Source organism: Apodemus sylvaticus, chromosome 21, assembly GCF_947179515.1.
Source record: "Apodemus sylvaticus chromosome 21, mApoSyl1.1, whole genome shotgun sequence".
NCBI lineage: Eukaryota > Metazoa > Chordata > Mammalia > Rodentia > Muridae > Apodemus > Apodemus sylvaticus.
Genome location: NC_067492.1, coordinates 47523509 through 47539416, shown reverse-complemented (window position 1 = coordinate 47539416; position 15908 = coordinate 47523509). Strand labels below are relative to the sequence as shown.

The window sequence follows — 15908 nt, the reverse complement described above, 5'->3', positions numbered from 1 at the left end:
TGAACGGTGAGGACTGTTGACCTGGCTGTTCGCCACCTACTGGTTGTGGCTCAAGCAGTTAGTCCTCAGGAGACCCAAATAAACAGCACCGTGACCTCGGGCATGAACTCGGTGGTCCTGAGACCAAAGTATCATCTCTGGGTATTTATGAGGGATTGACCCTATGGCCAAAGTCCACAGACACTCAAGTCTTTGATGTAAAATAAAATGATGTAAAAATAGTGTACTGTACCGTTAAGTGACCTCTACAGATCTCATCGTTCCTAGAAGAGTGCAAATACTATGTAAATTTTTATACTGTGTTGTTTTAGCCATATGACAAAAGTCTATATTGTCCAGGTGTCATCCTCCTAAATGTTTCTATCCACACTTGTTTGAAGCCACCGATGCCAAATTCAGAGCAGAAGGCCTGCTATTTAGCACAGGTGAGGATTTTAAAACTTACTTTAAAAATTTCATTTTATGTGTACTGGTGCTCTGTCTGTGTGTCTGTCTGTGAACCACAAGAATGCCTGGTGCCCACTGAAGCTAGAAGGCGGCACCAGATCCCCTGGAACTGGAGTTACAGTTGTGAGCCAGTATGTGTTTGCAGGGACTCAAACCCAGGTCCTCTGCAACAGTGGTGGCTGTTCTTAACTTGCAAGCCATGTCTCCAGTTCCAGGAATTTTAATTCATCTCTTACAGGCAGATGCACTTGGAGGGATGTTGTGGTATGAATGTGAAATGTCCTTCACAGGCTCAGGGAGTTACACACTTCGTCTCCTGCTGACTGCCATACTCGGGCAGGTGGTATAATCTTTGGTGTTGGTGGAGCCTGGCTGAAGAAATGTGTCCCTAGGGCAGGTCTTGGGGTTTCATATCACAACCCTACCTCCTGCTCTTGCCTCCTGACTGCCCTGTAATGTCATCAACCAGGCTCCTCCTACTCCTTGTCTTACTTAGGGTTTCTATTGTTGTGAAGAGACACCATGACCAAGGCAAGTCTTAGAAAGGACAACATTTCAATAGGCTTACAGTTTCAGAGGTTCAATCCATTATCATGGCCGGAAGCATGGCAGCACACAGGCAGACATGGTGCTGGTGGAGCACAGAGTACTACATTTTGATCTGTAGACAACCAGGAGAAGACTGTTTTCCACAGGCAATCAGGAGAAGACTCTTGTCCACATGGGTCAGCCTAAGCATGGGAGACCTCAAAACCCACCTACACAGTCACACCCTTCCTCCAACAAGGCCACACCTCCTAAGAGTGCCACTCCCTATGGCCAAACCACTGCACTGGGGCAAACCATGCCTTCTCCACCAAAGTGGTCTGTCTCCCCTTGGAACTGTAAGCCAGAACGAGCCTTTCTCTCTCTCTTTTTTTTTTCTGTTTAGGTGTTCAGGCACTGTAATGTGTACTGTAAAGTAAGACAAGAAAAAAAATGTCATTTCAGTTGTGTGGCTAGTCCAAGGTGTACCATATGCTCAACCCCACACCAGAGAGGATGGGAGGAAACGTTTTTTCAATGTTGTATGGACCATCACGAAGGTAGGAAGCACACTCAAAGCTCAGCAGGACAGAAAAGGGCAACCTCAAAGTGTAGAGATGGAAACTTAGGCTATGAAAAAGGTACAGTATGTAGCACCAAATCAACTGTGACAATGCAGAGAAATAAATAAATAAAAACTAGCTCTCGAGTTCACAAACCAGGATGGACACGGTTAAGGTCTCTGTCATTGCCAGTCAAATGTCTTTGAGATTTATGAAATTTCATGTAGTTTCCACAAGACGGGAAGAATGAAAGTCCCAAAGACTTGTTCCTGTGCTCTTTTATAGTGAATGCCAGGTTGTGCCAAATTCCTGAAGAACATGGGAAAACTCATGTTTCCTTGTGAATCAGTGAAAGCAGAAATCCTAATCTACACTTGTAGTTTCTGTAGCTGCACGGGTCAATGTCTCTGTGGCGCACTGCCGCTAGAGACCAAGGCTGTCCTTGATCTGGGCAGCCACCTGGGACCATGTGGCTACCCAGGGGCTGTGTAGAGATGACCTTGCCCTTCGTGGGCTGCTGTGCTTTGGAGAGCTGGCCCTACCTCTCACAAGTAGCACTCCGGAGAGCAGGCCCTGTGCCTTACCAAGGCAGCACAATGAGTTGGCCCTGGTGGCAGGGGCATAGGTTAGCCAGACCGGAGCACTGACTCCACAAGGCGGTGTGGTCTGGTAGGTGATGCCCTCCCTCCAACCCCTCGCCCCCTGGCTAAAGGGCCCTGCATCTCCCCTGGTGTGGTGGTTTGGATAGGTTTGGCCCCCATATCATGTTTGAGTGCTTGGCCCAAGAGAGTGGCACTGTTGGGAGGTGTGGCCTTTTGTAGGAAGTGTATCACTGTAGGGTCGGGCCTCCTAGTGCTCGAACTCCACCCAATAAAGAATCAGCTGCCTGCAGAAGACAATCCTCTTCTGCTGCCTGTGATCAAGATGTAGAACTCTAGGCTCCTCCAGCACCATGTTTGCCTGCAGGCCGCCATGCTTCCCGCCATGATGATAATGAACCGAACCTCTGAACCTGTAAGCCAGCCTCAGTTAAATGCTTTCCTTTATAAGAGTTGCCTTGGTCATGGTGTCCCTTCACACCTGGGCAGCACGGTAAATCTGGCTGAGGGTGTGAGCGCAGGAGAGCTGGCCCCAGCACTCATCTGCCATGAGGAGGAGGGGGTGTGTGGTGACGCCCCCCACCTTCCTGCTTGCCACCTGTGGTGCTTGGGAGAACTGGTCCTGTCCCTCACTGTCGGAGTGGGCCCTGCATCTGTCCTAGGCAACGCAGTGGAGCAGGCCCTGATGCAAAGTCGTGGGGGAGCCAGCCCTGGGGCTGTGGGAGCCGGAGAGCTGGCCCAGGCCCTCACAGGCTGCAGCGCTTGGGAGAGTGGGCCCTGTGCCTCAACTGGGCAGCACAGTGGAGCTGGCTCTGGTGGCATGGGTGTGGGTGAGCCAGCACAAGGGCAGGAGAGGAGAGCTGACCCTGCCTCCTGCCACATCGGGTAGCCTAGCGGAACAGTGCTGGTGAGTTCACCTTGGCGGTGCAGAGAAGGCAGAGCCAGTGTGCTGGCCAGCTCAGCTACTGCGCAGGGCTTTACATTGGCCCGCCCCAAGATGCACACCATCTGTTGCACCATGCGAAAGGGCCAGAGCTTCAGGATCTCCATGATGCAGGGTGACACAGGATGACTGGGAGGAAGCCTGATGAGGATCCAGGATTGATGGCGTCACAGGAGCCAGAGATCTTGAACCAGACCAATAACTCATCGCAATGAACATTTGCAAGTGAAGCTGTGTGGACAGAGGAGATACACTGTGACATACTACAGTTTTCATGATGAGATGTTTCCTATGCTCTGTTTAGTTTATTTCTTTGTTTTGTTATTTTGAGTGGAGATTGCAGGGGTGGAGGGTAGATACAAGGAGACGGGGAACCAAATGGGCCAGGGGTATATAATGTGAAACTCACACAGAATCAATACTTTTTTAAAAAGAAGAGTCTGTTTGACAAGCTATGAAAACGTATATGGTCAGTGAGTCAAATGTGTTTATAGGACCCTAGGATTCTAGCACATTCAAAGGATTTTGGAATTTTCTGGGCTCATTCAAATGTTTTGGCTGAAACATAATACTGCCACCTTGTGGCAGTCATTTGGGAATGTGTGCTTTAAAAGTTCCTGACAGAAAACCTTAGCCTGCGTGCTGTTGATGTCTCTCAGGAGAACATACCCTCTATCTTAAGAGTAGAAAATTGTATTAAGATAAGAATAGCCTGTTATGTCATCATGAACATCAAAAAGATGCTATAAATAGGAAACTGTACCACATAATTCCCATAATCCCATGAGAGGCATCTCTGCAGAATTGTGACAGATAACTTGAAAAGGTCTACCGTCTCTTTTTGAGGATGAATTCTCAGCTGGCTTCTGCTGCTCAGTTATCATGAAACCTGGACCTAAACCTCAACTCCCTCTCCACCAAGACAGAACAAGTTTCTTGGTTTATCCATAAGAATCCTATGTCATAGTAATACAAGCATAAAAACCCTCCACCCTCGCCTGGTGGGCAGTTAAAAACCTTGCTGCATATACCGGGCTGAACCCACCGAGAGTGGAAGGACTTCCTATGTCTTTGTCCTGGGCAACATCTAAATGTTTGCAGAGTCACAGGCAGTACCCAATATTCCGTGTTGGCAAGAAAATGTTAAGTCTTGATGAATGTGTGTTCTGAGTACCACAGAGCTAGAGGCGTGTTCATGGGAGGCCCCGTGGGGTTTCCAAGGGACTGGTATGAGAGCTCACACCGATGATCAGGGTGACAAGATTCTTTTGAAAGGTAAACAAAACTACAAATGGATTGCCTGGCAACCTCTTAATGCAGCTGCCCAGGTAGCTGCTTTTAGTAAAGATATTTGACCCTTACCCAAGCCGCTGGTTTAGTACAGTTAGAGCCTGCTGAATGCGAACCCTGTGAGATCTCCTGGGCACAGAGGTCTAAACCTAAGTTCCCATGAACGTATAGATTACTATGTAGTCCCCAGAGGACGCTCGGAAGTTTGACCCTTAGTTCACCTTGGCTTAAGCCAGAGCTTGGAACACCCTGGAGGTCTTTGAATGATGTTTTGTGTAACAGCCTGGTTCTCTATTATATACGTCACGGCAATGACGTCTCAGGGCCTATGCAAAGCTATTTATCTACCTTCTCCCAAAACAAGAGGACCCTGGCAAGATGTGCACCCAGGGGTAAGCTGTGAAACTGATGACAGCTCAGGTTGGGCTGTGAGAGCTGCTGGTTCAGTTGGGTGAAAGCCTGCTCTGCCCACACTTGAGGTAGAAAGCATTTTCCCGTGTGTGGTGTGTGTGTGTGTGTGTGTGTGTGAGGGGGTTGCTAGGGGACAGAGTACAGCAGGCAATGGTGCTCTGATCAAACTCTTTCCCACCCTACAAACTTTTTCAGATTGATAGTTCATTTGGGGGCCCCCAGGAAATTGCTGACCAAGGCATTAGACCATTGAAAAGTGTCTCCGTGTGTGTGTGTGTGTGTGTGTGTGTGTGTGTGGTATGTGTGTGGTGTGTGTGTGGTATGTGTGTGTGTGGTGTGTGCAGTATGTGTGGTGTGTGTGTGTGGTGTGGTGTGGTGTGTGTGTGTGTGGTGTGTGTGTGGTGTGTGTGGTATGTGTGTATAGTGTGTATGTGTGGCATGTGTGTGGTGAGTGTGTGTGGTGTGTATGTAGTGTGTATGTGTTGTATGTGTGGTATGTGTGTGTGGTGTGTATGTGTGGTGTGTGTGTGGTGTGTGTGTGTGTGTGGTGTGTGGTGTGTGTGTGTGTGGTATGTGTGTGGTGTGTGTGGTGTGTGTGTGGTGTGTGTGTGGTGTATGTGTGGTGTGTGTGTGTGTGTGTGGTGTGGTGTGTGTGTGTGTGGTGTGTGGTATGTGTGTGTAGTGTGTATGTGTGGTATGTATGTGGTGTGTGTGTGGTGTGTGTGTGTATATGTGTGTGTGGTGTGTGGTGTGTGTGTGGTGTGTGTAGTATGTGTGTGGTGTGTGGTGTGTGGTGTGTGGTGTGTGTATGTGTGGTGTGTGCAGTGTGTGTGTGGTATGTGTGTGTAGTGTGTATGTGTGGTATGTGTGTGGTGTGTGTATGTGTGCTGTTAGGGAACCTGTAACACATATGACTTCCTATCATGTGGCCTGACCGGGATTGTAACTCACACCTTCCTGGACTCTATGCGTGTGGCTGGGACGTCGCTGTGCTCCACCTGACCTTAGCACCCTCGGCACTTTCTTCTGAACACTGAGTAACTTGCATTAAGCCATGGCTTGGGAGCCTGAGCTCAGGTCAGACACTGGTTTAGTTGCTCTGTGCTGTCATTTACGACAATGCCCATTTTCTAGGTGAAGACTCTGTCTGGGGCTTCATCACCAGGAAGGCTGTGATGATGAGCAGTGGTGATAGGTGACAGTAGCGCACTAGGAACACCATCTTATTGGATGAAGTGTGGACAGCTAAGGGTGACTGGCACCAGTTTGGATGTCACCATAGCAACATGGGTGTCAGGGCAGCAACGGCAGAGGTGCAGGTCTAGAAACATGTTCCTAAGGACCGTAAACATTTTCTATACGATGGGTTTACTAGCAGTCAGAAGGGCCCGATGACCTTGTTAAAACAGTGGCTCTGGTCATAGAGCTGGAAGGAGAGGCCAGGACATGCAAGGTGAGACTCGCAAGCAGAAAGGCGGAAAACCAATTAGCTGGCGCTCCAAGCAACACAGAGACGCTGATGTCCTTCTGACGATACCTTCCTTCTCTACAGTAAGGACTTTCTCCATTGCCTCAGAGACTAGCAAGAGGGTTTGTGTGTCTGTCCTAGCTTAGGTTTGCTTGCCTTGTGGCTTCCAAGAGAGCTCAGCAAAGGCCTGGGAACCAGGGTGGGGGCGGGGCTGGAGGAGCAGAAAGGTAGGCTCTCCCTCCAACTCCTGGCCATCAGCATTCAGCGCGACGATCTCAAGGAGGTGGGTGCCCAAAGCGTTTAAAGCTTTCAAAGGGGCCAGAAACTGGGTGCTCTTGCAAAAATAAATAAATAAATAAATAAATAAATAAATAAATAAATAAAGAGTATAACTCGCAAACACTGCCCGCGAATCTCCGAGAGAGATCAGAGTGTAAAGGCCAAATGGGAAACACGGAGGAAGGGGCTGTGTGTGCCATGTGTTTCACACCTTTGAATCAAAATCTGATGAATTCTCGCAGGAAAATAAGTCGACAGTGTCTGGTCAGGGCCAGGCAGCCCAGGGCTTACCCACAGTTTTTCATGTACTTGCCAGAGGATTGTAAAGAGGGGACCGCAGATATGACTGGGCGAAAGTGCTGGGACCGTAGCGGCTGCCCGGTGGGAGGGGGGGCAGGCACGCGGGGTCCAGGACGCAGGCGCCTTGCCTGGCCAGCCTCAGTGTTCGCGGTGACTCCTCCACTGGTTCTGACGCCAACGCAATGAAGGCCAAGAACGTTAACTTGCTCTTCGCCTTCGTTGCAGTCCTGCTCTTTGGCTTCTCGTGTTTCTGCATCTCCAGGATGAACCAAACAAGTAAGCGCAGGTGGGGTAAGCGGAGGTGGGGTAGGGCGGAGTGGGGTGGGGTGAGATGAGGGAGATGGGGGGTGCTCTCCATCCTGCCTCTCGGGAGCCCCATCACCAGCGGGCTGCATTGTGGTTTTAAGACCAAAGGATGGGAAACAAGGGAGGCCCTGGCAGTCCCCTGCCCTCGGGCTGCGCACACACCCAAGTCCCGCTGCTGCGGTTGGGCTGGTAACCGGCCTGCCCTCGGCCCTCTTAGACGCCCTCTTAGACACCGTGGGACAGGACGCGTGCTGCTGGCCTCGCGCTAGCGGGTCCCTCCAAAACTGCCCGTCTCCTCTCCTGCTCATCCTTGTTCCAGATTTCTTCCATACATCTCAAGAGCTCCAGGACTTTCTTCCTCCTTTCTCTATAGCTTTAAATATTTTCAGAGAATTTGGGAGCACTTACAGAAAGACAGCCAGATCTAGTATCCAGTCTTCCCTCGCTTTACAAATTAGCTGATGTTTGATTTCCGCACTCAGGAGGCAAAAGAAGGCAGATCTTTATGGGTTCCAGGCCAGCCACAGTGTAAAACCTTGTCTCAAAAAGAGAGAGAGAGAGAGAGAGAGAGAGAGAGAGAGAGAGAGAGAGAAAGAAACGATAAATTTTATGGGCAGATAGCCCTTTTGTTTTTCTGTAAATTCGTGGGATTAATAATGGACTTGTATGAGAATATTTAAACGAGGAGGAGGAGGGGGAGGAAGAGGAGGAAGAGGAGGAGGAGGAAGAGGAAGAGGAGGAGGAGATGGCTCTTTTCTTGTCTGTTTTGTTCCCTGATGTGAACCTAGTGTCCAGAAAGAAAAAAAAAATGTATGGCACAGATAAAACACGCCAATTTTAAAAAAAATAAAAAAGATCAGGTAAGTGAATGAATCAATAGCTGTCCTGTAGTAACAGGTTGAGGACAGCGACAGAAAATCTGCCTTTCCATGGAGTTTCCACAATACTTATGGGGGGAAAACCAAATATAGCTAAAGCTTACGATTGCAGCATGGGCTCCAGTGTTGGTGGCGACAGAAAAGGACAGTATCCCCGGCTCCAGCTGTATCGAACTTGTGGAGGTGGCACAGGGAAGAATGCCCTGTAGTCCAAGGATGGGAGAAGTTGAAGCCACTGGTGGTGTATGCATGAGACCACGCGACAGAAGACCTCCAATGGAGAGGCACCACTGTACCACCTTTGGCAAATATCTTCACCTTTGCCGTACTTTCCTGCAGATGAGCGTGGGGAGAGCTTGGGATGTGGTCTCCCTGTGGTTTGGATTCCTCTGGGTGATGTTTCGACAGCAGGTATCCAATGTTGGCTCTTTGGTGGGGTTGTTTGTGGCTACCTTGGGGTCCCAGCTGGCCATTCTTTCCTTGATGTGGGCTATCAGTCTCCATTATAGCTGCCCTGTCACAGCCCTTGTGACTAGGGCTGCTTCATCAAGGAGGCACAAGCTTTCCTTTCCGTGACCCTGCAATACTGACCTGGGCCACAGCTACCTGGAGATCTATGCCACTGAGCTGTCTGGCTGGTAAGCAGCTTCACAGACGCCCCATCTTGATTTAGCTGGTTCTTCGCACCCCTGATCCTCCTCAACTGGCAACAGGGCATCTTGCAGGCCCAGGGATTTGCAATTTCTGGAGAAACACGCCTCAGCCTGAATTGAGAGAGAAAAGGCTCACCTTGAAGTATCATATTTTCATCTTTTCTGGGCTCTCTTTGGAGGAGGGAAATCCCCCTACACACCTTTACAAATGCAGGAGCATATTAAACCCTAGCAAGGTCTGGGCTCCTGGGAGTATGGCAAACACATAAATTGTTATTTTCATCCATGAAGTCCATCTGGAACAAGAGCTCCCATATCCAAGTAGAGGAGAAAAGAACTCAGAACCAGTCGTGGGAATGCGGGCTGGAAGTTAGAATATATATTCTCAGGACACCAGTATAGGCAAACCATTGCATGGGAAGGGAAGAGGGGAAATGGAGGTAAGCCACACTATGCTTCAGTGTTAGAATAATAAGAATGTAAGAATTTGTACTAGACTCAGTAAGTCAAGGGTCCCTGCAAGGTCCAATCACTGAAACACAGTAACAGCACGAAACTGGATCAGCAGCTATAGTAAATCCTCCAAATTTGCTATAACTTTGATTGGGTGTAAAACATCTTTATGATGTTTACAAGAAGCATCTTTAAAAGGCAAAAATTCTAGAATAATACACATCCTGCAAACCCAAGGCAAGGAAAACCTGGTGTTGCTGTGTTAATATTAGCAAAGGAAACTCTAACAGAAATGTTGAGCAAACATAGGCCACTCCAGAGCCCAAGCAACTGCTCCCATTGTGCAGCCTTTGACTTCCTGAAGATTTATAGTTTATTCCAGTGTCTGAGCATGGGTTCCCAGAGAGGCCAAGGATGTCAGATCCATGGAGCTGGAGTATCAGGCGGTCATTAGCTGTTTGACGTGGTGTTGGGAATAGAAATCCAGTCTCTGAAAGAGCAGCAAAGGCAGCGAGTCCTCGCTCCATCCCTGCCACTTTGATTTTTTTTATTTAGGAAATGAGACATTTGGTGAGGACTTGGAATCTTTTTAATTTACACAAACTTCTCTTGGAGAACTCTCCAGTCACTGCAGTTCTGAAGCACAAGAGGATTGCTCCAATTAGCAGCACCACTCTGGTTCGACCAGGGCTAGCTGGTGTGCTGTACCATTCATTACATCAGTACCAATGGTTCATGGTAACTTCTGTTCTTATGAACTAATCCACACATCCCCTGTCTGTCTGTCTGTCTGTCTGTCTACCTATCTACCTATCTATCATCTTTCATGTGTGTGTGTGTGTGTGTGTGTAGAGACAGAGAGGGAGAGAGGCCATGTGTGCAGGTTGTTAAGTAAGATGCTAGCACCTAATAAATACTAGAGGAGCACAGGAACATGCTTGCTAGAAGACAGGGTAGAATGTTCTTGATACATGACTTGACACATGATACATGAATGCCAGCTTGATCCATTAATGGGGCGAATCTTGAAAGCGTAAATTGGGGCTGTCCCTGGGGGGTGGTTGGGCTTGCCGACCCGCGTTCCGTCACCAGGAACCATATAGTAAGAGAGAACCAACTCCTACAAGTTGTCCCTTAGCTGCACGTGAGCTGTGGCGTGCTCATGCGTGCACATGTGTGCCTACAGGCGACACACAGTTAAGTGTCTGGGAAGTATAACAAACAAAGGAAGCAAGCATAACGGAACATCGTTTTATTTAATAATACCTAGAACTAAAGGAAAGTCAGCTTTCAAGGATGCTGGGAGGAGAGGCAGGGGATGTAGGAGCACTTGCTGTGCACCTAAGGCTTAGGTAACCAGTGTTCGCTCTTACTGTTCATTAAGCTGTCTTGTGTGCTCTTTATCATGCCTGGGTAAGGGCCACTCACGGTTGTTGGAGAAGCCCCTACTATTAGGGTCGCAGTTCACTGGGTCTGGATCGCTCTCCGATGATTCAAGTACACTCTAGCTCTACCCTGTATAATAATGAAGTGCTGGCTGTGACCAATCAGCCTTTTCCACCCATGCCCCCAAGAGCCCTATAGACCTCACTCCTGTAAGTAGAGCAGTCTCACTGGCAATGACTCCCAGGTGTTCTTCAGTGTCATACCTGAGGCCATCCAAACCCTGTTAGTTGTGGCCTCTGCGCCCTCTGCCTTTGCAGGCCAGTGGCCAATTAACCCCTGAGGAAAAGGGAGACCCACACATGGGAAATTTAGGAGATCTGACTGTGGTGTAATTTGACTCTCTCCAGGTAGTTTGGAGGGAGCAATCTGAAACACGCTCTTCCTTCTTAGCTTTGCCTACTGACACCCCAAAGATTGTTTTCTGGGCATGGCATTTAGATGCAGGTAAATGAAAACAGACGGCCAGTTCCTCAACAGCGGGCCCTTGATCACTCACTCACTTCTCTCTAAGTGCGTCAGACTGCTTCACACTGTCCATTTACAGGAGCGTTTTCTTGGTTTGAACGCCCTCCCTTGCCTGTTGCCACATGAGAAAAATGTACAAGTTCTTCAAGTACTCAAAGGCCTGCTTAGTCTGAAAGTCCTTCCTACCTGATTCCCAGGCTCTCCCTACCCTGAGGATATTTATTTATTTACCCTGTTTCCGGGGTGCTTTGCAGACTCCATTTTAACAATTATAATCAGTTTATTAAGATTGCAAGCTTACACAGAACAGTAAATAAGTTGACTGACATTATTTCCTGTATCTTGTCCCAGTGAAGGGGCACAAAGTGCAGTGTAATCCAGGGTCTTTCGTCTCTCCATGGATGAATGACATCAGGTGGTGTCAGGTTGTGGCTGCATTGTGCTGGATCTTGTAAACCAAGGCAGACAGTTTAGACTTACTCAGTGAGCCTCTGGAAGCCGTATTTTTTAAAACAATCCTTTTTATCATCATCATCATTATATATTTGTTTTATTTACATTTCAAATGGTATCCCCTTTCTGAGTTACCCCTCCAAAAACCCCATCCCATCTCCCCTCCCCCTGCTCACCCACCCCCAATTTCCTGACTTGCATTCCTCTATTCTGGGGAAATCGAGCCTTCACAGGACTCTCCTCTCATTGATGTCTGAAATGGTTATCTTCTGCTACATATGTAGCTGGAGTCATGGGTCCCTCCATGTGAACTCTTTAGTTGGTGGTTTAGTCCCTGGGAGCTCTGGGATAACTGGTTGGTATATATTATTGTTCCTCCTGCAGGGCTGCAAACCTCTTCAGCTCCTTGGGTCCTTTCTCTAGCTGCTCCTTTGGGGACTCTCTGCTCATTCTATTGGTTGTCTGTGAGCCATAGTTGTTTTGATTCACTTTCCAGTAAAGATCAAAGTATCTCCACTTTGGTCTGCATTCATCTTGAGCTTCATTTGGGCTGTGAGTTGTATCTTGGGTGTTCCGAGCTTTTGGGCTAATACCCACTTATTAGTGAGTGCATAGCATGTATTCTTTTGTGATTGGGTTACCTCACTCAGGATGATATTTTCTAGCTCCATCCATTTGCCTAAGAATTTCATGAATTCATTGTTTTTAATACCTGAGTAGTACTCCATTGTGTAAATGTACCACATTTTCTGTATCCATTCCTCCATTGAGAGACATCTGGGTTATTTCCAGCTTCTGGCTATTATAAATAAGGCTGCTATGAACATAGTGGAGCATGTGTCCTTATTACATGCTGGAGTATCTTCTGGGCATATGCCCAGGAGTGGTAGTATAGCTGGATCCTCAGGTAGTGCTATGTCCAATTTTCTGAGGAACCACCAAACTTTTCCAGGGTGGTTTTACCAGTTTGCAATCTCACCAGCAATGGAGGAGTGTTCCTCTTTCTCCACATCCTCTCCAGCATTGCTGTCCCCCTGAGTTTTTGATTGTGGCCATTCTGAATGGGGTGAGGTGGAATCTCAGGGTTATTTTGATTTAAATTTCCCTGATGATCAAGGATGTTGAACATTTCTTTAGGTGTTTCTCAGTCATCCAGTATGTCTCAGTTGAGAATTCTTTTGTTTAGCTCTGTACCCCATTTTTAATTAGGTTATTTGGTTCTCTGGAGGCTAACTTCTTGAGTTCTTTGTATAAATTGGATATGGGCCCTCTCTTGGATGTAGGATTGGTAAAGATCTTTTCCCCAATCTGTTGGTTGCCATTTTATCCCATTGACAGTGTCCTTTGCCTTACAGAAGCTTTGCAATTTTATGAAGTCCCGTCTATCAATTCTTTATCTTAGAGCATAAGCTATTGGTGTTCTATTCAGGAAACTTTTCCCTGTGCCCATGGGTTTCCAGGTCTTCCCCACTTTCTCTTCTATTAGATTCAGTGTATCTGGTTTTATGTGGAGGTCCTTGATCCACTAGGACTTGAGCTTTGTACAGGGAGATAAGAATGGATCAATTTGCATCCTTCTACATGCTGACTGCCAGTTGACCCAGCACCATTTGTTGAAAAGGCTGTCTTTTTTCCACTAGATGGTTTTAGCTCCTTTATCAAAAATCAAGTGACCATAGGTTTGAGGGTTGATTTCTGGGTCTTCAATACTATTTCACTGATCTACTTGCTTGTCACTGTACCAATACCATGCAGTTTTTATCACTATTGCTCTGTAGTACTGCTTGAGGTCAGGGATGGTGATTCTGCCAAAAATTCTTTTATTGTTGAGAATAGTTTTCGCTATCCTGGGTTTTTTCTTATTCCAGATGAATTTGCAAATTGCTCTTTCTAACTCTATGAAGAATTGAGTTGGAATTTTTATGGGGATTGCATTGAATCTGTAGATTGCTTTAGTCAAGATGGCTATTTTTTACTATATTGATCCTGCAAATCCATGAGCTTGGGAGATCTTTCCATCTTCTGAGATCTTCAATTTCTTTCTTCAGAGACTTGAAGTTCTTGTCATACAGATATTGCACTTACTTGGTTAAAGTCACACCAAGATATTTTATATTATTTGTGGCTATTGTGATGGGTGTCATTTCCTTAATTTCTTTCTCAGCCTGTTTATCCTTTGAGAATAGGAAGGCTACTGATTTGTTTGAGTTAATTTTATGTCCAGGCACTTTGCTGAAATTGTTTATCAGGTTTAGGAGTTCTCTGGTGAAATTTTTGGGGTCACTGAAGTATACTATCATATCATTTGCAAATAGTGATATTTTGACTTCTTCCTTTCCAATTTGTATCCCTTTGACCTCCTGTTGTCTAATTTCTCTGGCTAGGACTTTGAGTACTATAATGAACAGGTAGGGAGAGAGTGGACAGCCTTGTCTAGTCCATGATTTTAGTAGGATTGCTTCAAGTTTCTTTCCATTTAGTTTGATGTTGGCTACTGGTTTGTTGTATATTTCTTTGACTATGTTTAGATATGGACCTTGAATTCTTGATCTTTCCAAGACTTTTATCATGAAGCGTTGGATTTTGTCAAATACTTTCTCAGCATCTAATGAAATGATCATGTGTTTTTGTATTCGTTTAATTTGTTTATATAGTGGATTACATTGATGAATTTCTTTTTATTGAACTATCCCTGCATCCCTGGGATGAAGCCTACTTGATCATGGTGGATGATCATTTTTATGAGTTCTTGAATTTGGTTGGCAAGAATTTTGTTTTTCGTTTTTGTTTTGTTTTGTTTTATTTGTTTTTTTTTTTTTTTTTCCGAGACAGGGTTTCTCTGTATAGCCCTGGATGACCTGGAACTCACTCTGTAGACCAGGGTGGCCTTGAACTCAGAAATCTGCTTGCCTCTGCCTCCCAGAGTGCTGGGATTACAGGCATGCACCACCACTGCCTGGCTGGTTGGCAAGAATTTTATTGAGTATTTTTGCATTGATATTCCTAAGGGAAATTGGTCTAAAGTTCTCTTTCTTTGTTGGATCTTTGTGTGGTTTAGGTATCAGAGTAATTGTGGCTTCATAAAACGAATTAGGTAGTGTTCCATCTGTTTATATTTTGTGGAATAGTTGAAGAGTATTGGTATTAGGTCTTCTTTGAAGGTCTGATAGAACTGCACTGAACTCAACTGGTCCTGGGCTTTTTATTTTTTTATTTTTATTTATTTATTTTTTTGGTTGGGAGACTATTAATGACTACATCTATTTCTTTAGTGGTTATGGGATTGTTTAGATCATTTATCTGATCCTGATTTAACTTTTGTACCTGGTATCTATCTAGAAAATTGTCCATTTCATCTAGATTTTCTACTTTTATTGAGTCTAGGCTTTTATAGTGGGATCTGATGATTTTTTTGGATTTCCTCAGTATCTGATTTTATGCCTCCCTTTTCATTTCTGGCTTTGCTGATTTGGATTCTGTCTCTGTGCCCCTGGTTAGTTTGGCTGATGGTTTATCTATCTTGTTGGTTTTTTTTTTTTCAAAGAACCAGCTCCTGGTTTGGTTGATTCTTTGTATAGTTCTTTTTGTTTCTACTTGATTGATTTCAGCCCTGAGTTTGATTATTTCCAGCCATCTACTCCCCTTGAGTGTATTTACTTCTTTTTGTTTTAGAGCCTTCAGCTGTGCTGTTAAGCTGTTGGTGTATGTTCTTTCCCTGTTCTTTTTGGAGGCACTCAGAGCTATGAGTTTTCCTCTTAGCACTGCTTTCATTGTGTCCCATAAGTTTGGGTATGCTGTGCCTTCATTTTCATTAAACTCTAAAAAGCCTTTAATTTCATTCTTATTTCTTTCTTGACCAAGTTATCATTGAATAGAATGTTGTTCAGTTCCCTTTTGTATGTGGGCTTTCTGTTTTTGTTGTTATTGAAGACCAGCCTTAGTCTGTGGTGATCTGATAGGGTACACGGAATTATTTCAATCTTCTTATATCTGCTGAGGTCTGTTTTGTGACCAAGTATATGATCAGTTTTGGAGAAGGTGCCGTGAGGTGCTGAGAAGAAGGTATATTCTTTTGTTTTAGGATAAAATTCTGTAGATATCTGTGAAATCCATTAGGTTTATAACTTCTGTTAGTTTCACTGTTTCGCTGCTTAGTTTGTGTTTCCCTAATCCATTGATGAGAATGGGGTGTCGAAGTCTCCCTCTATTATTTTGTGGGGTGCAACGTGTTCTTTGAGATTTAGTGAAGTTTCTTTTATGAATGTGGGTGCCCTTGTATTTGGAGCATATATATTCAGAATTGAGAGTTCATCTTGGTAGATTTTGCCTTTGATGAATATGAAGTGTCCTTCCTCATCTTTTTTGATTACTTTAGATTGAAAGTCGATTTTATTTGACATTAGAATGGCTACTTCAGCTGGTTTCTTGG

General features: G+C 45.7%; 1 protein-coding gene across 1 annotated transcript in view; it reads left to right on the top strand.

The window, feature by feature from the left end:
- The first annotated feature begins 6871 nt into the window (after positions 1–6871).
- Mgat4d (MGAT4 family member D) overlaps positions 6872–15908 on the top strand; it is a 41328-nt gene continuing 32291 nt past the window's right edge. The window contains exon 1 of the mRNA XM_052166433.1: positions 6872–7101. Within this exon, the coding sequence (XP_052022393.1) occupies positions 7008–7101 (94 nt within the window). The 5' untranslated portion in view covers positions 6872–7007. The remainder of the gene's footprint in view (positions 7102–15908) is intronic.